The sequence below is a fragment of the Lipophrys pholis genome (genome assembly GCF_963383615.2).
Source record: "Lipophrys pholis genome assembly, chromosome: 5".
In the NCBI taxonomy this organism is placed as follows: Eukaryota; Metazoa; Chordata; class Actinopteri; order Blenniiformes; family Blenniidae; genus Lipophrys; species Lipophrys pholis.
This window is the reverse complement of record NC_137628.1, coordinates 10,820,463-10,845,498: the sequence shown is the minus strand read 5'-3', so window position 1 is coordinate 10,845,498 and position 25,036 is coordinate 10,820,463. Positions and strand designations below refer to the sequence as shown.

At 41.8% G+C, this 25,036-nt stretch overlaps 2 protein-coding genes across 3 annotated transcripts in view; both read left to right on the top strand.

Annotated features, from left to right (window-relative positions):
• The first annotated feature begins 2,163 nt into the window (after nt 1–2,163).
• On the top strand, nt 2,164–18,834 carry sp2 (sp2 transcription factor). 2 transcript variants are annotated; one of them, XM_080463287.1, is made up of 8 exons: nt 2,164–2,196; nt 9,065–9,141; nt 11,952–12,707; nt 13,453–13,671; nt 14,185–14,485; nt 15,625–15,802; nt 15,884–16,077; nt 16,906–18,834. In XM_080463287.1, the coding sequence occupies exons 1-8, from the start codon at nt 2,190–2,192 to the stop codon at nt 17,004–17,006; spliced, it is 1,833 nt and encodes a 610-aa protein (XP_080319413.1). In that variant the 5' UTR covers nt 2,164–2,189; the 3' UTR covers nt 17,007–18,834. The 2 variants fall into 2 exon arrangements, with proteins under 2 accessions (XP_080319413.1, XP_080319412.1); XM_080463286.1 differs by lacking the exon at nt 2,164–2,196 and adding an exon at nt 6,839–6,903.
• Nucleotides 18,835–22,801: 3,967 nt separating this feature from the next.
• abcc10 (ATP-binding cassette, sub-family C (CFTR/MRP), member 10) overlaps nt 22,802–25,036 on the top strand; it is a 28,049-nt gene continuing 25,814 nt past the window's right edge. The window contains exons 1-2 of the mRNA XM_080462950.1: nt 22,802–22,838; nt 23,916–24,129. Coding sequence (XP_080319076.1) covers nt 23,954–24,129 — 176 coding nt within the window. The 5' untranslated portion in view covers nt 22,802–22,838; nt 23,916–23,953. The remainder of the gene's footprint in view (nt 22,839–23,915; nt 24,130–25,036) is intronic.

Genomic DNA, 25,036 nt, shown 5'->3' with positions numbered 1-25,036 from the left:
AAATCCTCAGTCCTGCCTGGGTTTACGAATTAACTCTGAGATCAAGCAGCCGCTCTGATATTTACAGATTTAGTTTCAGTGAAAGCTTTAATATATATGTTAGTGAAAGACAGCAAACCCAAAGTCTGTGGTGAGTAGTTTGAAATCAGCTTCAGTGTGAATAACATTTAACAACAAGTATTGAAAATATGTATTTGAAGAACTCGGGCTATCAAAATGAATGCGTTAGGGTTATCTTACATCTCTGGCAATGCAGTTCAGGAAGTTTCTCCAAGTCGACTTACAGTTGCGCAGAAGAAAAAGACACGGCGAACACTCCTGCTCCTCCTCGTATTCAAGAAATCCAGCATCTCGCCTTATTAAACCAAATAGCCTCAGTAGCTTCTACGGTACGGCCTTGAGCATGTAGTCCGCCATTGTTGTTCAGTGATATCGCAGAGAAGTTTGCAGGGGGTTGCGATGACGTCATCGTTTTCTGCGAATGTGCGTCTTGCCAATCCACATCTCGAAGCTGAGTCGACATTTTAAAATTACCCCACTCTGAAAACTGCTTAAAAAAACTACCCCAAAATGTTTTTCTAGGATTCCTAAAACGCCACTCCGTGTGTTGATGATCAGCCAAAAACTATGTGGTTACATGATACAGTGTTTTCATGTGGACAGGCCCTTATTCACGGGGGGTGATCCCCACCGTCACCTAATCTATAGTCATTAAACTTTGGGTCATGGGTGAAAGGATTAGAATGTGGATACAAGCAGCTGAAATTAGTTTTCTCTGGAAGGTGGAGGGCCGTGTTCTTTCTGAAAGAGTGAAGAGCAGAAGGTCAATGTTTTCAAGCACCCAACGGTCCCTTTTCGTTGCATATTGGTTGATGTTAAAATAACAATAATAATAATAATAATAATAATAATAATAATAATAATAATAATAATAACACATTTCATGTCTGACACACTTTTCATTAAAAAAAATCTCAAAGCGCTACAAGCACATTCTTATTACGAGGTCAAAAACGGTAACAATAGAGTATTCTAGAGTGTTTGCGTTGCTCAGTCTTTTCAATTACCAACACTTCTTCAACAGAGTATATATCTACTACATTAATATTTCTTACATGTGCCAGTAGGGTTAGAATAATATATGTCAAAGGAAGACAGTCAAAGTTGCTTGGATGTTTATATCCTCCTGTTCACTGCATGCATGCGTGCATGGTTGTATTACGAAAACACAGCATTAACAACTGGACTGACATGCAAACTATGTTTTCAGTGTTTCTGGCATTCAGATTCGTCACAACTTCAGGAAGTGAAAAGTTCCCAGCCCCTATGCCCCACCCGCAGAGGGTCCAGGTGGTTCAAACATCTGATTATGGTGCCCCCTTGTAGCCTGCCATCAGAGGTGTACCAGCTACGTCTCAAAGGGAGGAGGCACTGAACCAGGCCAAGACCTGATGGAGAGATGATATCTCTCATTCAACCTGAGCTCTTTTTGAGGAGCTGGAGAAAATAACGGTGGAGAGGATGTCTGTGCCTTATTTTTTCTCTATAATGCCAACACGACCCCATGTGGAAATAATGTTATTCACAAAACCCTGCAAAGCAGACAGCTGTGTGAACTGTCAAATAAATGTGCATCATTCACTGATGTGTTTGTGTACAGGAATGAGTAAGAATATTGAAGATACACATGGCGTTGCAGTATGGTATGATGACAGCTTTAAAATACTCGTATAATCCGGTTAGTGTGGCTTAGTGGGTCTGTTTCATTCCACATAACGGTCTGCTCCTTACGTCTCAGTTTAAACAGGTCAGGCAGCTCATTGGTCAGCCCGGCTGTCAATCACGTTTCGACCGGACCGCCTCTCAGACATCCCATTGGACGCCGGGGACGCCAGTGAAACCGCGTGCGTGCTCTTATTCGCCTGCCGTTCATTCAAGGTCACGCCTTCTGGACCCGCCCTCAAAAGCATAGCATCAAAACTCCATTGGTCGAGCCGTCATTCATCCCGTGACACATAAAAATACTAAAAGCCCTTTGGTTGAATTAAATTTCACTCACACAGACAGCTGAAGAGGATTGGTTTGCTGGGCCGTCAGTTACGTGTCTATTGTGTGTGGATTGGTGCAGCACCGCGGGCGGACTCTTTCATGGGCTTGGTCTTCAAGGCTCGCGGAGAGCGAATGTCGTCATGAGCGGTGGGTAGGAATTAAAACATTGGTGTTTATATTTCAATCTGCTCGCTAAAACCTTTTGTTTGCATTGAAGTCAAAGTGCAGGACGCGATGCGGTACCAATAAGTTTTCTTAAGAGGGACTGTGTCGGCTGTGTGGAGCGAAATAAGCGGCGTACTTCCGGAGAAGCGGCTGCTTTTTTCTGTTATCAAAGAGAGTTTGAGAGGCTAGCTGCTGCGGAGGAGGAGGCAGTGGACGCTCCGGGGTTACTGCTCCTCCGGTAGTTTAACCCGCATTCTGCCTGTGCAATTCCCACCCCAACACTCCCATCACAAGACAAACGAGTTCTGTCCGCATCTCCTTTCTCTGCGTTAAAGCAGCTGCACAGAAACGAGCTTCTGCTAGCTGTCCCCCCCCCCCCCCCCCCCCCCCGGTGTTTCGGATTGACTGGCTTCCCTGTCAACTCGTGCCCCACTTCCTTTAGCGTCCGTTGTTGTTGTTGTTGCTGTCAGTCACAGCAGATGTTAAAAAAGGCTCATTAAAGGTACGACACTTCGAAACGTTATTGTAAATGCGGTTAAAAGGCGTTCGCCAGAACAGCCACGAATTTATGTCCTGTTTTGAACCTGTGCTGTTACTAGCGGCAACAAGGGACGCTAAAGGAAGTCGGTCACCAGTTACCAGGGAACCCACTTTATCAAAAACACCGGTTAGTTAGCATGCTAACGTTAGCCGCTCGTCCAGAGCAAACCAACAGTCTGTTTGATGGCGGCGCTATTTTAAGGCCGCACTCTTTTTACTATTTCTGTTGTAGTAGTTGGAGAGCTTAAATGGACTGTGACGGGTGCGGGTCATATGAAGTCTCTGGGACTGTTTGTGTTGACTCTGATCCCTCATCCTCACTAGTTTGTATTTATCACTGCAGACGGGTGGCAGCATGAGTTGGTATGTGAGAGCTTAGGCCTTTTCCAAAAATCACTTTTTTTTTCTCTCTTCTGGTTTACATTATCAGTGCTTCTGAGGTGCTGCAACGGAAGTTTTTGTTATCACTGCACAGGGAAATTCAGTTATGGTGATACCAAGTAATACCATTGCTGCAGTTGCCAACACTGATACAATACCAACATTTTGTCCAAAAGCTTAAGGCACAGATGTCAAACATAAGGCTCATCGGCAAAACCGTCCTACAAAGAGGCTCCAAGCCGACTGCCAAACCACCAAGCAAACTAAACACTTCAAACTAAACATAGATTTCTTTGATTCTTTTTAAAGGGGTCATATTATTCAAAATTCACTTTCTAATAATTTTCCAACAATAAAATGCGTCCCCATACCTGGGAATGACGGCCCAGAAGTTAAGAAAATCTGTCATCTTTCTCCCTGGCTTGTTTAAATTTTTATAAAGCGTGTGCGCCAACGAGCGAATCAGAAATCAAACCCTACATAGTGTCATCGGGGGTTGAGCCAATCCCAGGCAAGGTAAGCCCTCCCTTTGGCCTTCCCACAATAAAGCAGTTCTGCTCTGGCACATGGCACCATGAGAGGAAGTACTTCACCCTCGGAGACAGCCACACAGACACAGCAGATTCTGAATGCAGCTCATGTGATCCAATATTCAAATGGCAGCAAATCAAGGAAAAGCTGGATATGGGGCAATAATTTTTAAATGCAATGTTTTTGGTCCAACAAGACCCATGTGAAAGTGTTGAAAAGCTGTAAAGTATGACTCGGTTTAAACATATTTCTTGAGCAGCAGACTCAACACAACACTGAGGCCTGAGCTAAGATATCGGTGACCTCGATGCTATCAAAATGTCCCTAAACTTGGCTTTATATTGAGATTGCAGTCATTTCTATAGAAATTCTTTTTTTTTTTTTTAATAATTATTATTAAAATGTTGACGTCACAACAAAAAACCATCAAAGTTTGATTTTAAAGGTTGTTGTGGCATTATTTTATCGGTCTGGCCCACTCAAGCTGAAACTGGGCTGTATGCGACCCCTGAACTAAAATGTGTTTGACACCACGGCATTAATGTGAGACGGTCTGGGTTCAAATACACGCCTGGACTTTCTGTGTGGAGTTTGCATGTAGTCCCGGTGTGTGCGTGGGTTTCCTCTCACAGTCCAAAAACATCTATATGAAGTTAATTAATGGCCCTAAATTGCCCCGGGGTGTGAATGCGTGTGTGTGTAGTTGTCTGTGTCTTTGTTTGTTTTGTTATGGACTGGTGACCTGTCAAGGATGTATTTTCTGCTCTCACGCACATATGTAATTAGCTGAGTTCAGCTCCAGCGCCCTGCAATCCTTCACATGATAAAGCAGTATAGGAGACACATGGACGAAATAGTTGCCGGCTAAAACAAATCATTCAGTGAACATTCACGCTGAGTTTTCAAAGGTAAATAATAATAATTTTAATACACATGGAGGAAGAAGCAATCATGCCAACCAGCAGGACATAGTATCTAAATAGTCTCCTCGCTTTCAATTGTTATGACAAATGTTAAAAAGATCCCAAACAGACATATATGGTATAAGAAGTCAGTCTGCACAGAGGGTTGATTCTGGGCCCTGAGATTACAAACATGACATCAGCTTTAATGTTCCAATCACAGTCTCTGCAGTTTGTGATTTATTTACTGTGGATCGCACTGTTTTAGTAAGAGTAGTTAACTTCCATCATTGAGCCAAGAGATTGGTGATGCAGCACTGAAAGCGACCTGACTGCTTGTGAAGTAGCATCTAAGCCACACTGTGGGTATCAATTTGTTAAAATAGTCATACTGGAGGCTGCAACATGTCACAGGAGTACATGATTTTGAAAATAACATGATGTTGGTATTTTTTGCTGACTGATGCTTTGACACCACTGGCGTGTTTACAACTTGACAGTAGAGCTACTTTAAGGCTGCACTGTTTGTGCTTTGTATGGAAGCTCACCGATACAACAGCCTCACTACTTAAAGAATGTGCCGTGGCAGTGTCCATTATTGTGATGTCCAATATTTTTACTCACGGAAACAAGTGGTTCAGTTTCTGTTTAGTCTCCTCATCCACAGATCAGTGATGTGACAATGCAAATAACAATTCTTCTCATACTATGTGTGTTTCTGGATTGATTTTCATGTAAAAATGCTGTTATGGTGCTATTTAGTTCCTGTTTGTTCCTGGATGGTGTCATTTCTTCTTCCATGTGTGCGGAGGGTTACCTGACCCATTCAAGCTTGGTACAAAGTATCGTATTGGTGATTGGAAGCCTTCTTCAGAAACTCAAAACATTGTACAATCTTCAGAGTGAATTTGAAATGCCTTCTTGTAAATCGATAAAACACAACTTCTCTGAAACACAGTGTTTCACTGCACATGCGCGCTATAGTCACAGCTGAAAGTATTATGGTACTCAAGCCAGTGGATTGACAAGAAGAAGTGTGGAGTGTTTCTGCATCTCACTCTTTTGGATACTGTTTGTATTTATCACCATTTACTGAAGCTTAAAAGAGCGTGAATATTTGCATCATACTGATTGCTGAGCATGTCCTTGTGTGCTTATATTACAAACACACAGCACCAACTAGTGGCCTGATAAGCAACCACAGCGTTTGTGTGCAACTTTTCTATAACAAAGGCCCCGTTTACACATCATTTCAAGTGAAATCTCATCGTTTTTGTTTAAAAAAAGTTTCTTGTTTTACACAGCAATGTAAGTAATGTCCATTTACAAACAGAAATGCTGAAAATTATGTAGTTAGCACGCCAGGCCACAAATTAGTGCTGCTGTTTGATTTTGTGATGAAACCACACACACATCCAGCGTAGAACAATACGCTTTAAACATTAACAATGCGAGTACACAGACATTCGCATGGACAGATTACCAAGTTGGATTGTTATTACAGTGACTATCAACTATAAAACTGCCAAGTTCCAGGAGAATATTGACTGGGAGTCATGACACTCGGAGGAAACGTTGTTCTTATTGTCCAGCTATTGAGCATGTGCTGAAGATCTACTTACTACAGCCGTGGTGCGCATGTGTGTTAGCAGTGTTTCAAAACAATTGCATTTTCCTCGTATCCCTGGAGATGGAGTAAGAGTATTGTTGAAAACTTATGTTTTCAGTGACTCTGAGCAGCATTGTCGCGTAAACGGGCACCCAAAATCCAACGGAAGCTCTCCGTTTTAACTTGGAAACGTTGCCTAAACAGAGTAAAACTTTGAGAGACGATGTTTCCAGCTGATGATTCTCATGTAAATGAGGCCGCGCTGAATTATTTCTCTCTTGTCAAAGCTGTGTAAAAACAGCTGAGAGAATTCACTTTTATATTTCATGTTGCTTACCAGTGAGGAGGAGAGGTGTGTTATGTGTTTTTTGTGTGGTCTGGTTGTGAATTTGCTGCTTGTATTCATTGCTAGTGTGCTCATCAGAGAGCTCAGTGTGGGACTGTTTGTTAATTGAGCTCATGTCGAGATTTTGCAGCCCGAGTGGTGTCGTAACAGAATATTCTTTAAACATATATGTTTCAATCTTACTTAAGATAAGCACAGGTGTAATATTTCCATTTCCTTTTCTTTGTTACTGTAGTTAAATCTTTGCAGCTGCTCGCCTGCATCTCTTCATCTCCTGCAGTTGACATGATCCCTCCTTCAGGTTGTCTGAACACCCTCTGACACTAACGTGGCTGCGTGTTTCCTGCTGGAGGCTCTTTCTTCACTGCTGATGGTCTCAGGTGCCGAGAATATTTGTTTTACATTATGACAGATGTTCAATTAAACCTGAAAACACCCCTGAGCACTGCTACTCCATCAACTCCACGATGAAAACAGCTCCAGGAGACACATGCTTTAAATTACACAGCATATGTTTGCTGCACTTGGATTTAAATTGGACTATATGCATCTCTTGTGCGAGCTGTAATTGCAGGTGGTGGAAGTTACCGATGTGCTGGCAGAAATGACGTGTCCTCCAGATCGGCCTTAAGCCCGTCCTGAGTGTACTTGTACTGTCTGTCCCAACAGAAGCAGAGCAGGCTCCATAAATATTGTGTCTCTTCTTCACATAATGTTTTTGACCACAATCCAAAAGTGCTTCTTTGCTTTAAGAGAATCTGAATCATTGCCAACAGCTTGATATTTGCCAGTCAGTGTTGTTTGTGTTTATACTTTCCCAGGGCCAAAAAGCAGCAGCTCTCAAGGCCAGTCAGTCAGCTGACTGGAGAAAACAGAGTGCAGTATCCCAGAAGCATGGTTGGAAATGTTTGCTGCACAAGTTGTTTGATTCCATTTTTAGGATTACTCTCATACGGGTGGAGGAAAAACAAGTCACGTTGGAGGAGAAGCGTTACATTTGTTTGCCAGCCTTTGTTTTTTCATCTGGAGCTCTCCAGATTTCCTCTAAAACCAAAGTTTCACTGAATGACTCTCTATCATCACATGGTGAACAAATGTCAAGTCACTGTTTTACATTTCTGACAGATCTGCTGAGTCTCCATGGCCGTCTTGCTCTTTGGTCGTCACCAGGTTTTAATTTCCAGGTCGCGTTGACATTCTAATGACTGTTTAATGACCCGATTGAGTCGGGTCAACATTTGATCGACTAGATCTGCTGTTGATCCTAGTTGGTGTCTTGTGTTGATGTAAAGCAGGGGTGCCAAACATCAGGCCCGTGGGCCAAAACCGGCCCGCAAGAGGCTCCAAGCAGGTGGTTATTATTTCAAATAAAACAGATTGTTTTGTATTTTTTAAACAAATTTCTTTAGAGTAGAACACTGAGACAGAGAGTTTTTATAAACTCCCACCGCTGTCCCCTTGCTGTCAGGGGGAGTTTGTAAAAAACACCCAGAATGCAACAGCTATAGGAGAAGTTTTCTGGACATTTCACTGGATTTTGCATCAGAAAGTTTCATTAAAATGGGCTTTATGCTGAGATTATCGTGATTTTCTGTAGTAACTTTGTGAAAATGGAGACATTTTCATCATGCATTCTCTGCACCTCAACAAAGAAACACTTTAATGTTACAATTTAAAGGTTATTATTTCACTATTATACCAGTCCCGTCCACTCAAGATGAAATTGGTCTGTATGTGACCCATGAACTGAAATGTGTCTGCTTAAAATAGTTTAATAAATTTTACATTTTAACCAGGAAGTGTTATTGAAGGATTTTTTTTAAGGATGTGAAACTTGAATGTCAATATGAAGATTTACTATTCCATCCAAATACACAATCAAATCTCTTGAAAATGGCATAAAACTGATACAAATATAAACATTGAAAGGTAATCTATATTCCTTTTTTCTTGTTGTTCCAGCTGCATGTGAGTACACACCTCTTCCTGCCTGTGACCGAGTTACTGAGTACAAACTGAATGTCTATAAAGTGTCCCGGCCTCGGGCCTTGATGAACGGGAGTCTCTGTAACCTTCAAACCAATCAGAGTCTACTTTGTTTTGCTGGAGCAGCATAATGTCCCAACACAGACAGGATATATGCCAAAACAATAACACTGTGCAGATAAATCATCACAGCTCTGCATACTGAGATTTATGTGCTTCTTTTTTTTTTCTAAATTTCCCCCACTGTGTTTGAAATACTGAGAGGAGTAAATATTTCCCTTCAAAGCTCCGGGATTTCTTTGAGAAATGCCAATCACACTAATATACCACACGTGGAGAGAAAGCAAATGTGTCTGCGCGTAATTATTCTCAAGTTAATGTGCCAATTAGTGCAGTTAATGGCTCCTCCTGGTTAATTGATGCTGTTTAATAATCATACAGGCAATTACAGCGAAACATGAGTCGGCGCTCGTCGTCCTTCCGATGCCCTTGAAGAGCTTCTCGCCTGAAAATAGATGCTGTCGGCTGAATGTGACTGTGCTTTGTGTTTTCCAGAACAACAGGACAGTATGGCCACCACTGTTGCTGTCAGTCCCAGTGAATACCTCCAGCCCTCCACCGCCTCTGCACAAGTGAGTGGAGGAGCGAGTGGCGGCTCTCCTGGGAGTCGCTCCTCACAGCTCATTTACGATCACATTCAGGAGCCACTTCCCACAGATGCACACTTGCTTTTATCCATGCGTTTCGCTTAATGCAATATTTTATCCTATTTCAATTTAAATTCACAAATTAGTGACATTTTGAGATTGAGCATAAGATATCTGAGTGCTTTAGTCTTAAAAATATGTAAAAATTGCGATTTTTAATCATGATTAATCACGTTGAGTGAAACTTTTCGAATGAATTTAGATTTGGTATATTGTGTATTTTCAATGTAAACGAAATTAAGTACTGCAAATGATTTGTGTTCGAACGGCAGCGTTTCTCTTTCAAAAGCAGCGGTGAAAGTATTTATTAGAGATCACAACTAAAACAATCCAAAACGTAATCCAAAACTATTAACCACTGACAGGACGCCAATGTTTTATCTCACTTTGTTACCTCAGAGTCCAGGATCTTCTTGTTGAGTTTAGTTAATATCATAATCTCCTGAGGTTAAGAAGTTGTTTTCTTCCTGTAAATTGCTTTGAGAAAGTGAAGTAGTCTTGTATAAACCTGAAATACAAACACACTGGTTGTGAATGTGATGACCCTCCAATCCAGCAGATTGAAACTAAATGTGAAAAAAAAAAAAGTAAAAAGTGATAAGCACATTTCAGAAGCAGAACCTTTTGTTTAAATTGTTTTGTTATTTAAGAGCATATTAAAAGATATAGAGTTTACTTGGCTGCTCTCTTTTGCAAGGGTCGACATCGCAAGTCATTTTGATTCAATTCATTACAATCACTTTATTATTCAAAGCACATTGAGCCACTTAAACAACTTATAGACATAGTGTATACGTTCAAGAAATAACATGTATATATACCGATAACAATCAAACCAGCTTTTAAAAGTGCATGTGAAATATTACAAATAGAAATATTAAAAATACATGTCTATTAAAAGGTGTGGAAGTCCGTCTCACACACAATGAATGAATAAATCCAACGTGCCACCAATTAGTTCAGTCAAACTGCCATCATTAACTGATGCATTGAGACAGTGAGCCTGTTAAAACCACTGCAGATTTAATGCTACTCACATGGAAATCCTAATATCACATCGCAATAACGCCACAATGTATTCCGATCAGTCCGAACCTGAGCAGCCTGTGTTGGAGTTTTGTGCTCCACACCAAAGCTGAAAACTAGAAAAGTATCTAAATCCCTGCTGATTTGCATTTAAACCTGAAGGCTTTTTAACAGCGAGCCAAAAGATGTGAACAGGTGGTGTAATGAGGGATTTAACAGGACGTGATTATGTGACAGAACTTAAACAACTTAGTTAGAATGCCACAGAAATGCTATATACTGAATAAAAGTAGAATTATGTGGAAGGAGTTTTTACTAACATCGATGTTTGCATATATATATAATAAATAAATCAGTCACTGCAGTAATTTCTCTGCGAATGATTTGACTGCTTTTGCTTTTGTACATAAAACTAAATTACAGCATTGACGTTTCCAGAAAATAAGCTTTCGCACCGCATCTTTTAACAATGTGTGAAAACATCCTAATTGAGTTGGTTTATGAAAGCAGTCTGTTAATACCTTAACTTCATAAATATTTTAAGCTATGTCCATATGCAACTGATGGCTTTTTATAGATGTGTATGCAGGTTTTATATTTCTTCCTGTCTGAACATCACGGAATGCTAGAATACTGAATAAGATTTGCTGTGCTGGTAAAGAGGTACCTTCCTCTTATTTTACTCTGTTTTCCTTCCTCACTGACCAGCAGCTGAATGATGGGACGTCCACATTATGACTTTGGGAGCTTTTTTTTGGGAGCTTTTTTTTTACAATCTGCAGACACACGCATGCAGTGAACGATACACTATAAACATTAACAATGGGAGTACATGGACAGTTGAATGGTCAGATGACCAAGTTGGATTGTTATTACTGTGACCCATGGGGGAAAATGCAACTTTCTGAAAATGCTTCGGCACCGCCTCCATGCAGATGGAGAAAATGCTGCTACTGTGCATGCACACCACATAGTAATGAGTTCCTCTGCACATGCTTTATAATACATACAATATATATTTAATGAAATTATAATGGTTTCAAACTGCCTTTCTTTCATCATTATTCTATTTTATCTCATAGAAACGTGATGTAAAACTTAAAGGAAAGGTCAGGTAATGATCTTCGATTTGAACATGTTTATTTACAAAACCCTCATTGGAAAGTCTATTTCTTTCATTAATTCCACATTAGTTTCATCAAACAAATGCTGATTTGAGCTCCCTAATGTTAAAACAAAGCTTAGAAGAGTTGCTCTTGGCTTTAATGCGTCATCAACCTGAAACACTTCCAAAGTGCTTTCAATTGAATGACTTTTAATCCACATTCTCCACCCTTTGAGTTTCTGTTTCCTCCTTTCAGTCACTGTCTTTCTTTATTTTCTTGTGTTCTCACATGATCGACGTAGTTGTAAACGAGGGTTTGATTTTTGAGTTTAAATAAAGACCTGACGTGGCTGCAGCTGAGCTCCAGTCAGAGGTCCATCGATACGTCTGTGTCTGTCGAAACTGAGGTTCACGTAGCCTGCTTCCTGTTCTGCAACTTGAGGATCACACATTTGGACCACAGAGGGGCACAAAAGCTTTGCAGGTGGAAACGCACACGACCGACACCACGTGACACATTTCTGGGCTCTTTTAGCTTCTCTTCCCTTCTATCACCTTGTCTTAATGTTCTACCTGAGTCGGTGATGCTGAGCTCTCTTTGCAGGACACTCAGCCTTCTCCTCTGGCCCTCCTGGCTGCCACCTGCAGTAAGATCGGTCCTCCTGCTGCTCAGGCTCCCATCACCACGCCTCCGGCGCAGCCGCAGCCCCGCAGGCTCCTTCCTATCAAGCCGGCCCCCATCGCCCCTGCTCCACCCAAAAACCTGGGCTTCCTGTCGGCAAAGGGCAATGTGATCCAGCTCCCGGCCGGCCTGGGCTCCACGGCCCCTGGCAGCCCCATCGTACTCACCATCCAGCAGAGCCCCGCCCGCTCCAACGCCTCGGCCCCGCCCAACATCCAGTACCAGATGGTGCCACAGATCCAGGGCGCACAGACCATCCAGGTGATGCCGCAGGGCGGGCAGATCCAGCTCATACCTGGAACCAACCAGGCCATCATCACCACCCCCATGACCGTGCCAGCACCGGCCGCAGCCACGGCGCCCATCACGCCACAAAAGACCGTCGCTATCAAGCCCTCGCTCAAGATGCAGAAAGCAAACTGCGCAACCGCCAACATGGTGCATCTGCCTGGGGGGCTCACACTGCCCCTCAACGTGGCCACCGGAGAGGTGGGCGGGGCTCAGATCGTCACGGAAACAGCCGCTGCCCCTCCCACCCCTGGGAAAGGGCGACGGGGGAGGAAAAAGAGGGTGGTACTGGCTGCGGAGCCTCAGCCACCTCCACCTGCACCGGCAGCTTCTCCACCACCGGAGCAGATGGAGACCATCCTCATAGAGGCTGGAGACAACATCATCCAGGTGAACCTGCACACAATGAAACGAGGGGACTTCTTCTTTCTATCTGCCTGCACTGCAGCAGAAGCTTCAAACACTAGAAGAAATAATCTTATTTGCATTGAGCGGTCCTGCTCACTTCGTCTGGTTGATATGCAGCTTTACAGTGAACACATAGATCAGTGCTGACAGAAACCACACGCACAGTCTGTGACGGTGAATCTAAAAAACATTTCAAATAGATGAAATAGGTCAAGAAACAGACATCAGTGACACATTCTCTTCATGAACTTTCTTTAATTTTATTAAATGACTGTCACTCCATTGAATTAATTCTCTGTCCTCACAAATTAAAATGACATATTTTAGATGATCTCATTCATTGTTGCAGGATGATCAGTGTCATTTCTTCAAAGGACAGTATAAAAAGAAAACTCCAACATTGTATTGTACGTACAGAGAAACAGGCCACTAATGAGGCTCAGAAGAGGACTCACAGTCAACATGAAGCCAGAAGCAAATGAAGACAAATGTTCGCTCCGTTCTTGTTAGAGGACACTTGTGTTTCATCCATTGTGTTTTATTCAGAGCTCATTTATCAGAAAAAAGCCAAAAGTCCTTTAAAGCAGATGTAATACAAATCCAACACATTGTTAGTATGTTCCTGTAACTCCCTCTGCAGCTTTCAGTCCCCTTTGATCTGTAGCTAAAGGCAAGTTGGGTAAAAATGAGGAGGTCACTTACTTCCTGTGTGTGTGCGCGCCTGCAGGCGGGGAACAATCTGCTGATCGTGCAGAGTCCGGGGCAGCCCGCCATGGTGCAGCAGGTTCAGCTGGTCCAGTCCAAGCCAGACTCTCAGGTGGTTCAGATCCCTCAGCAGGCCCTGAAGGTGGTGCAGGCCGCCTCTGCCACGCTGCCGCCTGTCCCGCAGAGACAGCCCGCCTCCTCCAGTCTGCAAGTCACTGCCACAGAGCCCACACCCACACAGGTATCCTCACACACCTCAATCTCTGCTGCTTCAGTACCGTGATCCGGTGTATCAACAATCCCCCTGGCAGGAAAACCACAGCGACGCTCCAAACCACTGAATCACAAACACCAAATTGCTGAGTTTTTACTTGAAATGTTGTCGTGTCGTAACAATGAAGAGCTGTAATTGTTTTTTGTTGTTGTTTTTTTATAACTGTTTTTATTTTGGCTATAGAAATACAATAAATTTAAGTTGTAAGTTTCAGTTGTATTTTAGTGAAACTGTGCAGAGAGAATTTGCCTTAAAGCTGCAGCCTGTTGGTTCCCTTGGTGTGTGGCTTTAGATTGGAGGAAGCAGTGAGATCACTACAAAAAGTCCAACTACAACTGAGAATTGTTTCCTTGTGTTAAACTTAAGATTCCTTTGATCTGATAAAGTAAGATGATGTTTTACTTTGCGTTGTTATAATACTACTGCATAATACTTGCAGGACTCCTTCAATCTGAGGACACCTGTCTCTTCTCTCTGCAGCTCCTCTTTAAAACAGCGTCTGGTGAGTGGCAGACGGTCCAGATCCAGGACTCCACCGCCGCCACCCCCGTCACCTCGGTTGCCACCGTCACCTCGCCCACCACGTCTCCTCCGCTCGCCGCCGCCAAGAAGTCACTGGCAGGAGGCAAGAAGGAGCGAACTCTGGCCAAAATCGCCCCGGCGGGGGGAATGATCGCGTTGAACACGTCGCAGCTCTCCTCGGCAGCACAGGCGGTGCAGACCATCAGCATCAACGGAGTCCAAGTTCAGGGAGTTCCTGTGACCATCACCAACGCAGGGGGTGAGCAGCTTCTTGTTAGTTAGTTAGTTACTTACAGGATCAATCCAAGGAAGACATTAAGAGTAGTGTTCAGAAAGACGTTCATTACAATTTCAGTCTAGTTTGACTCCTGCACTTCAGCTCGAGGTCCGGACAGTTTCTTAGGCCCTGTTGACATGACGACGGTGCTCAGAGTCACTGAAAATGCAACTTTTTGGAAACTGCTCTCAAGGTAGAACTTTTTGAACGCACTCGGGTTCAGTAGTACTTCTGCACATGTCAGTAGATGTGCAATAACAACAACAACAACAACAACAATGGACATGGTTTTCAAAATGTTCCTGTGTAAACGGAAACAGTTCTGGGGGCCCCGTTTACACGATGACGTTTCATGTGAAATCGCGTCGTTAACTATAAAACTACCAAGTCCCAGGAGAATGTGGAATAAGAGTCCTTTTGCAGAAGAAATATTTACTACGGCCGTAGTGTCAGAGCTGGCGAGCTCCTTAGACAATGTAGGCAAATGCGCCTCCAGGAGGCGCCACCAAATTGGGAAGAAATTCACCTTTGAACTAATTATATTACAACTAGTTATTACTTTTAACTCTTAAAATGGAAATGCTTACAGTCATTAGAATGTCAAACATTGCCCAATTAATATCACTACAAATGATTCATAAATAAAACTCAATACATTTAGTTTTGGCGTTAAGTAAAAATGTAAATGCAGCTCATGTGTACAGTTACTGTGTGAAAACTGTGGTTATTTATATAGTTTTAGTTTAAGTGTTGTATTTATAATTTCTTTCTATTATTTATTCACTTATTTACAGGATTTTTACTTTGTGGGACGTTTGTGTTTTATATTGTATTTTAGATTTAAAAAATTGTGTTTACTACAACAGGGAGATTGTTCCCGAAGATTTTCAAAACGTTGCCTTTTCCCCCATTTCCACAGAGACAAATTATTTTCTAAAAGTTCCACATTTGAAGCCGTTTTCCAAAAGTTACATTTTCATCGGTTCTGAGCCTCATTGTCATGTAAAAGGAACCGAAAATGCAACCAACGTTTTGCGTTTTCCCTTGAAACGTTGTGTAAACGGGGCCTTATAGGATTGTTTCTCACTGTGCGTGTTTGTGTTTGCGTGTGTGTGTGCCAGGCCAACAGCACCTCACAGTGCAGACCATGCAAGGCGGGGGGCTTCAGTTGGCCTCAGCGCAGGGCCAGCCAGCCCTCCACGTGGACCACACGCTGACCTTAGAGCTGCCTGCTCAGCCGGGGGAGAAGAAGCGCCGCATGGCCTGCACCTGCCCCAACTGCAAGGACGCAGACAAGAGGTACGGACCCCGCTGGCGCTTCTGTCCGCTCACTGCAGGCTTGGTTCATGTGTGTGTGTGTATGTGTGTGTGTGTGCACAGGCCTGGCGAGATGGGGAAGAGGAAACACATCTGCCACGTGCCTGGCTGTGAGAAAACCTTCCGGAAGACGTCTCTGCTCAGAGCTCACGTCCGCCTGCACACCGGAGAGCGGCCGTTCGTCTGCAACTGGGTTTTCTGCGGGAAGAGATTCACACGCAGTGACGAGCTGCAGCGGCACGCACGCACACACACAGGTCACACACACACACACACACACACACACACACACACACACACACACACACACACACACACACACACACACACACACTATACTGGTGAATGTAAAAAAATAATAATGAAAAAAAAAAAGGCCTTCCTACTGTAATAAATATTTCTACCTGTAGAGCTTGCATGTACTTTGGGTGGTTTTCATAGGAGCATCAACAACAGATTAATAATAGATCAAAGTCTTTTTAAAAGCTTCCTCATCTACCTAGATGAAAGTTGTTGGCTTCTGAAGAGGATCCAACATTTTCAAGTGAAAACAGAAAACCTTTGTTGTGTTTTGGGTGTCTTGTGTTTTTGGAAACAGTTTCCTTCTTCATGCAAACCAAAGAAAACACAGAACTTTCTGAAAATGTTTGGGCTTCTGAGACACGGAAACGCTGCTACCGCACATGCTCAGTAGATGGACAATAAGAGCAATGTTTCCTCCAGAGTGTCATGACTGTCCCAGTCCATACTCTCCTGGGACTTGGTAGATTTATAGTTAAGAGTCACCGGAACAACAACCCAGCTTGGTCGTCTGTTCATACGAATGTCCGTGTGCTCCCATTATTAATGTTTAGAGCGGATTGTTCTCTGCCACGTGTGTGTGGTTTCATTATGAAAACAACTAAGAGCGCCAACTCATGGCTCAACATGCTAACTACATCATTGTTCTCATTTGCCATTTCCCCATAAACAGATGATTGTTTTCAAAATGTCACCATGTAAATGAAAATACACAAAGATTTGTTTTCACTTAAAACGCTGTGGTGTAAACGGCTCTGACTCATCGCCCTCTGTTTCCCCTGCAGGAGACAAACGCTTCGAGTGCAGCCAGTGTCAGAAGCGCTTCATGAGGAGCGACCACCTGACGAAGCATTACAAGACTCACATAAACACCAAGAACCTGTGAGCAGACCGTCCGACCGCGTTCCACACAGACGGACTCTCGTAGGAGAACTGTGGAACCGGACGAACCACGACCAAGAAATTCGTCCCGTAGTGGGAAATACTCCGAGCAGAGACGACTGGAGACCCCCCCCCCCTCACTCTCCAGGACGCTGCGTAACGTGGTGTACAGAGGAAAGCTTCCTGGTGAACTCTGAAAAATTAATAATATTTTTTTTTTTCTTTCCTGCTGGTCTGGGTGAATGTCAGAACCAGCAGGACGGCCGGGCTTCACGCGCCGATGCTTCTTTATTTATGAACTTCTCCAGAGGAAGAAAATACCCCCAAATTATTCAAACACCAACACCCGAGACTCCAGGGCCTCTGTTACCGTTTTACTTGTTTCCAATAATTCAGCAAGACATTTTAAACTTGTTCTCCCATACAGTTCATTAAACTCCTCGAAAAATTATTTTAAAAACCTTTCAAAGTTTACAAAAATTCTTTTTAAAGTCTGTAAATGATTTATGTAAAATGGATATAGTGTTTGTAACATTTAAAATTGTTACAAAATATTTTACAGGAAACCCCACACGACAACGGGATTTAAAAATGTTTAAAGTACATCCATCAGGTGGGCCAGAGTCTGGGATGTTTAACGGTACCGTTAGTCATACGAGGAGCTGTACTCAAGTGTTTCAGGCTGAATTTGGGCTCCGAAGGACAAAATGTGGAGTACAGGGCCAAAAGTCACTGTGCCTTAAAAGTACAATTTTAAAATAATTCACTCACGAAAAGGCCACGAGTAACGATGTGCAGGGACTGAAGCAGTGAACCGATGAACACAAGCATTTTCACAAGTCCCAAGTTATTAAAATAGATGAGCTGGAGATGAATGGAGGACCAAGAACGGAGCCTTGTGGAACACCTCGAAGGATTGCAATGTTTGTTCTCCTTGTAAATGTTTAGGGGGTACCTTGTTTGTGAATGGAGGTCGTACCTTTACTTAAAACCACGTCAGCTGAGAGCGATCACAAAGCGCGAGGTGGAACTGACCGTGGTTTTAAACTACCTAAACTCGTGGTGTTCACTTCCTGTCATGTTGAGGGGAACAGGGCAGTGTTGTTTGGACTGAAGACCAGTTAAATCATTTATTTTCCAGTACTCTTGGGTAAATGCTACAGGTACGATAATCTGGAATCCTCGGTACAGACGTGTTTCCAGAAATACCAATATATGTGGACAGATTTCCAAAAATCACTTTTGTATGTGTGTTTTCTTTGTGGTGCAAATTTTTGAAAACATGTCTGTATCTGAAAGAATGACCTGACATGGTATCAAACAACTCAGTTTGTTCTTTTTTATGGTTTTGATCTGTTGGCCTGACTTGACAATCACGTCACGAGATGCAAAAAGAGAGAGGTTTTCTCGGCCGTCTTTGAGTCGATTTGTTTTCCAGCTACAATTGTGCTCATAAGTTTATATACCCGAAGAGAATTTGTGATTTTTTTTAATTTTATTTTATTTGTATTTTAGGGGCCATTTTGAGAGAATCTTGATAACGAAAACTTTTCTTTCACTCATGGTTGTTTGTTGGGTGAAGCCATTTATTAACCAACTCTTGTTAGCTCATAATGACAACAGAAACTACTCCAAACAGTGATCCAAAGTTTACTCCCCCTGGGGGGGTTTGGCCTGATAACATGCACACAGGTTGACACAAATGGGTTTGAATGGCTACTAAAGGTCTTAGATCAATCAATCAATCGATCGATGAAATGTAACCATCCTCACCTGTGATCTGTTGGCCTGTAATCAGTGTGTGTGTCTATAAAAGGTCAGTGACTTTCTGGATCCTGACAGACGCTTGCATCTTTCATCCAGTGCTGCACTGACATTTCTGGATTCAGAGTCGATGAGAAAGCAAAAGAGTTGTCGAAAGATCTGCGGGAAAGGGAGATTGAACTGAATAAAACAGGAAAGGTATTAAAAAAAGATGGGGGGGGGCGTAAAAAGGAGGGACTGCAGGGTCAAGTCACCAGAAGGAAGCGATTACTACAGAAAGCATCTGGCTTACAATACAAACATCAGAGTTGAGCCTCAAAACTTTGAGAGGCGTCAACAAGGCCCATGATGAAAGAAACAGCTTGGCTACTGTGAAACACGGCGGTGGATCGCTGATGTTCTGGGGATGTGTCTGCTACAAAGGCACGAGGAACTTGGTCACAATGACACCGAACCAAAGCACAAGTCCAAGTCAACCTCTCGTCACGCAGAGCAATTTTCTGCAGATTTAAAATTCAACTTGGTCATTTTTATGAAACGTCTAAACTCGTTGAAAAACCTTTTGGGAGGATGAGGTGCCGACATCTTATTTCCATCATCAAGGACGAAAAGTTAGATTAGTATCGAATCGTATTGAAACCAAATATTTTGCTACTGTCTCGCTAACAACAGGAAATGAATCGTGTCTTCTACAAAGAATTGGTAAACGGATCAGTGAATGATTTCGACCAATGAGAATGTTTGTTTCGTTTGGCTCTCGGTCCGACATATTGGCTGGTTAGATTGGAGATGGTTAGCAAAAGTGTGGACTTGGTGGAGAAAGATAGACGTATTTATTCCTTCATAATCTGATCTGTCATTTACAGGAACCGGAGGTAAGAATAGGCAGCTTCACCATCGGAGAATAAAGATCCACTAAAGACTTGAAGCTGTCATTGACGTTACAGGGGGAAAGTACAGGGTATTAACTGGGGGGTGTAAACTTGGATCAGGGTCATTTGGGTAGTTTCTGTTGTCATTATGATTTAAGAAATGTAAACGCAGTCGTTCGATGATAAATAGCTTCATCCAACGATTAACCATCAGTGAAAGGAAAACGTTTTTGTATTATCGTTCATATTCTTTGAAAAAATGGACAAGAAATCATAAATACTGCCAGGGTACATAACTTATGAACACAGTTGTATGTGATAGCTTTAATTTGTGCTTCTATACAGACGATCTGTACGATATTCAACGAAGTTCCCGTTAGCAGAAACCATTCAGATGGATTTTTGGTTCATGTCCTGGGATTTTTATTTTAAATCTTTTACTAACCTCGGTTTGTTGTACAAAAATACCCATGATTCAACGAGACAATATGGGGTTAAATTAGCATCAAACAGAGGTCAAGTTTGAACAAATACTGCTTTATTAAAGTAAGGAAGCAGTCAGATTCATTTTTAAGCACTTTGAGAAAGATTTCCTTAACGTGCTTCACAGAGACAACAGAATCCTCGGGTGGCCAATATTTGGTGTTTGTTTGAAAGAGTGTGACCGCAGTCTGCCCGGATGGACAGAGCTGCCTCATATTTATGTTTTTATCTGTAAATACAGTGTGTGTCCGCCTGACACGGTAAATGTAGGACACTCGAAACAGAAAAGAGATAAGCTGCCTAGTTTTGTGGTCGGCGAAGCCGGCCGGGAAGGAACCGGACTTTGTACAGTGTGTAAGGAATAAAATATAATGTGACATTGTATAGCGTCATTCCTGCTTTGTATACAACTTCTAGATCTTTTTTCTATTGAAATAAAGATGCCTTAGACAGCTGCTCCCAGTATTCAAGGATGGTTTCCATGTCTAATTCCGGGTTAACAGGATTTGTATTAAAAAAAAAAAAGGAAAGTGTTTTTAACTCATGTTACATGTTAACGTCATGCGCAGTGATTGAATTTCCCCGGATCCAAAGTGTGGACTGTAATTCATTCTAACATGTTTTTCCCTCCACAATGAGAGAGGCTTCTCCTCCTGCAGACACGCGGTGTTCTCCAGCCAGTTCCTGTGTGTGAGTGGAGAACAAAAGAGAACCAGCAGTTTATTTTGTACGAAGGTGCTAAAACACAAAGTTTGCTCCTTTTCTACAGTCGACCTCAATAAACAACTCGAACCTGTGTAACGACTGCTCCTTCATTTCCCCACTGTTAGACTTGGATTATTTCTAGTTTATTATCATAACTTTGTATTGTCAATCGCTTTCTGTTGTTTTTCCGATTATATTTTGGATGACATGCAGTTTATTTGGTCAAATGTATGTGTATATAATATATATAATACAATTTATTGTTCAAAACAAGAAGAAACAAGTTGGCATTTGTCTAATAGTATGTTTAAAAATACAAAAATAAAGTAGTAGGAACTAAAATCTAATAGTTTACGAAGAATCACAGAAGCTTAACACTGAAACGTCAAATTTGAAATATCTACAGTCGTATGAAAGTCATGTTTTCATTTAGGAAATCAGTGGGTGTTTTATATCGGCAGCTTCATTTTGATCTGTCAAATAACTTCTGGACACAATGATATAGAAGTATTGAAATTAGGTTTATTGACTCAACAGAAAATGTGCAATTTGTAATACATTTGTCGTAAAAGGCTCAATAACAGAAATGCTGAAATGACTCATTTAAAACTTATTAAATGATTAGTGAAATGTTATTTCAACATTAGCTTCAATTTCTTAGCACACCATTGACTTTGTTACATTTAAAATGGCCAAGATTATAGCATTATCGGCTTTATTACACTATTTTGCTGCTCCAAGGTGACTTGAAAAGACATATAGAACAGTAAAAGTAAAAGTTTTAACGAGGTTTTCTTGAAGGACTGCACAGATTGTGCCAAGCTTATCTCCACAGGCTGTTTGAAAATCCAAGTGTAAAAGCCTCACTCACCTTTGGTTTGTAATATTTACTGTAGGACAGTCCCAAAGGTCGTGACCTGAGAGTCTGCATCATAGTGATGTGGTTGGAGGCTTTAAAGGTATTTTGGAAATTCTTTTGAATAAAAATAGAAAGAGATTCAATTGAGAGAAAAATAGCTGACCTCTGAAGCAGTTCTGACTGGAGTCCACATGGAGAAGACCAATACAGGGAGGGTGTCAAATATAAGGCCTGTGGGCCACACCCGGCCTGTATGAGGCTCCAATATGGCCCGGCAAGAATTGCTTTTTGGGATTAAGAAAGAATTTCTATTCTAAATTCAGAATTTTATATAAAACATTGATTTTTGGATTTTGGATGGTGCTTTATGGACATTTCACTACTTCTTAAGGTTATTATGGTATTATTTTACTGGTCTGGCCCACTCAGGATGAAATTGGGATGCATGTGGCCCCTAAAATGTGTTTGACACCACTGATCCAAGGGGTCAGACTGGAACCAAACAGGTGCAGTGACTTTGATGCCCACGCGGGTGTCAAGGTGGTCAATTAAAATATCATGATCCAAAGTGTCAAAGGTATTGGAGGACTCAGATTTCAGTCTCTCATTTGAAGATTATCAGATCATTTGAGAACTGTTTCTGTGAAGCTGTTTTGATAAGCATTTAATATATAAACATTTTCAGTTCTCTGTATATTCATCTAATAATGTTTTCAAACACCTCAAATTGGTGTTTATTCAAGTTAAATGATAACATATTGATGTTAAATTGATGTTTTAATTCCCCTCTTCCTCATGCTTCCTTTTTTTTTTTCAGAACTTATTACACAAATAGGGGAACTTCCAAACAGTGCAAACATCAGACATAATACAAAACAAACAACTTTAACAGGCATTGCTCACAAATAATACAGTTGTTTAAACCTAAACTCCACGCATGAACTTAAAGATTGTAACTGTAACAAATACAAATGAGGATCAAAATTTTTTTATTTTTAAAAATTTTAAAATTAAGGAAAAAAAAGCAAAAAGGACCGACAAAACATTCTTCCTCATGCGTTCTCATGCTTCCTCCCAACAGAGCTGATTCATGGTATGATCTGCCTGCGTCATCAGTCCGCGACTGATTTTCCTCCAAGCTGTGTGAAAACCGGTAACATTTGAAGGCTTCTTCTCTTATTTATGTAGTATTCTAAGTCTTACTCTGTGTTTTAACAGCAGCTGTAGCTCTTCTGTGTTTCATTCAGCTCATTAATGCGTTCTCTTTGCTGTGACAAAAAAAGCAGGTTAAATATTTTAGGTTTGGTTAGCAGAGCTAGTTGGTTAGCGTCGTTTGTTTACATCTGTCAATGTGTGGTGTTCAGTAGAGAAGCTCAAAACATCTCTGTAGTTTTAATGAATTGTGTCTGTGATCGCTCTGGAAGCTCCAAACGCCGCTGTAGTTTTAATAAACTGCATCATTCCCTGTAATTTTAATAACATTTCTGTAGTTTTAATAAATGTGACTGTATTCAGTAAAGAAGTTCCAGTTAGTGACTGGTGGAGTGGGGTTATCTTCTTGTTGGTAGTATAATTGCCCACCTTGCAATGTTGACCAATCAGAGTGTCTTTGGGCAAGGCACTGAAGCACAAGATGCTCTCAGTGGTTTGTGTGAGCTCTTTGTATGATCTGTTAATGTGTGAATGATGTAAATCATTTTTAGACTCCTGAAAAGGTTAAATAAACTATAGAAGTAGAATTAATGGACTCCAGAGTAATCCACATATACTGTGACGTGGTGGTGCTGCCCACTGCATCACTGTTGGTATTGTGCTTAAAGCTGCTGCTTCATAGGAATAATTTTGGAGGTTTGAATCCAGGCTGTGCTTTTTTGTGAAGCGTTACATGCTCTTCCCAAGAGTCTGTGGGTTTTCATCAGGTACTCTGATTTCCTCCCACAACCCAAAAATGCATGTGAGGTTAATTGGTGACTCTAGATAGCTTGTCATTGTGACTGTGTCCTGTGATGGACTGCTCACCTGTCCCAGCAACCCTGACTTCAGCTGAGATCAGCTCCAGCACCCCTATGGCACTTTCATGTGAAAATGTTTTGTTGCATTTTGGCTGATGGAGTTGTGTGAGTCTCTGAAGCAGCTTCTAGAATATACTATTTCTGAACTGCCTCCCTCTCCATTACAACAGGTAAAAATTCTACTTCTCTTGAATGTGCATGCTCTTTGTGCTCCTCAGATTCTCGCCATGATGGCAGGGGTGAAATAGGAGCAGGGATGAGGGACTTTGGGCCGGCGGGGTTTCTTGCAGGTCTCTGTCACACGGACCAGGACAATCCTCTTCCTCTGTGGCAGGATGGAAACATCAGCCCCTGTTTTAACCAGCTGGTCCTCGGAGCTCTGCCCCATGCTGGGATGGCTGTCTTCAGTGCCTGCTACCTGGGCATGGCACGGTAAGTCACACCTGGATCACAATCACATCTGTATCATACTTGGACCCTGTTTACTTGACAAGTTCTCAATTGAAAGTATTTTTTTATTTTTATTTAACAAAATCTTTCAGTTCATATGACAACGTTTTGAAAATGTGCATTTCTATGGAAACAGAAAAAACCCCCACAAACAATATAGTTTGCATGTTGGACCATTAGTGGGTGGCTGTTTTCGTAATGAAATCACACACATGCAGAGAACAATCCACTCTAAACATTCACAATGGGACTGTACAGACATTCAAATGGAGAGACGATGAAGCTGGATTGTTATTTCAGTGACTGTCAACTATAAAACTACCAGGTCCCAGGAGAATATGGACTGGGAGTCATGACACTCTGGAGGAAACATTGTTCTGATTGTCCAGCTACTGAGCATGTGCAGAAGAACTATTTACTATAGTTGTGTTGTGCAGAAGCAGCATTTCAGAAAAGTTTCGTTTTCTCCCCGTTTCCATGGAGACGCATTCGGAACGTTTTCAAAAAGTTTATAACGGCCCATTTTCAGTGGTGCTGAACATCGATGTGTATACAGACCCACAAAAAAGGTTTTGCGTTTTCAATCAAAAACATTGTTGGGTAAACATAACCTGACATCTGGATCAAAAGGAGTGAAGGGTGAAGTCTTTTCATCTTCTGTTTCTAATCTGCTGCACCCACAAGCTGGAATAACGGATAAAACATATTAAAACTGTTTAAACTAAAAAAGTTTCATCCCAAAGTCAGAGTTTAAGGTCTTTGTAATGGACTTTTTTACTGATACATGTGACTGCTTCCTGCTGCAAGGTTTCTTCTGTGGTTTGTTTGTATTTTGTCACATTTTTATTATTCGAATTGTACTTTTATACACACACTGTTAAAACCTTAA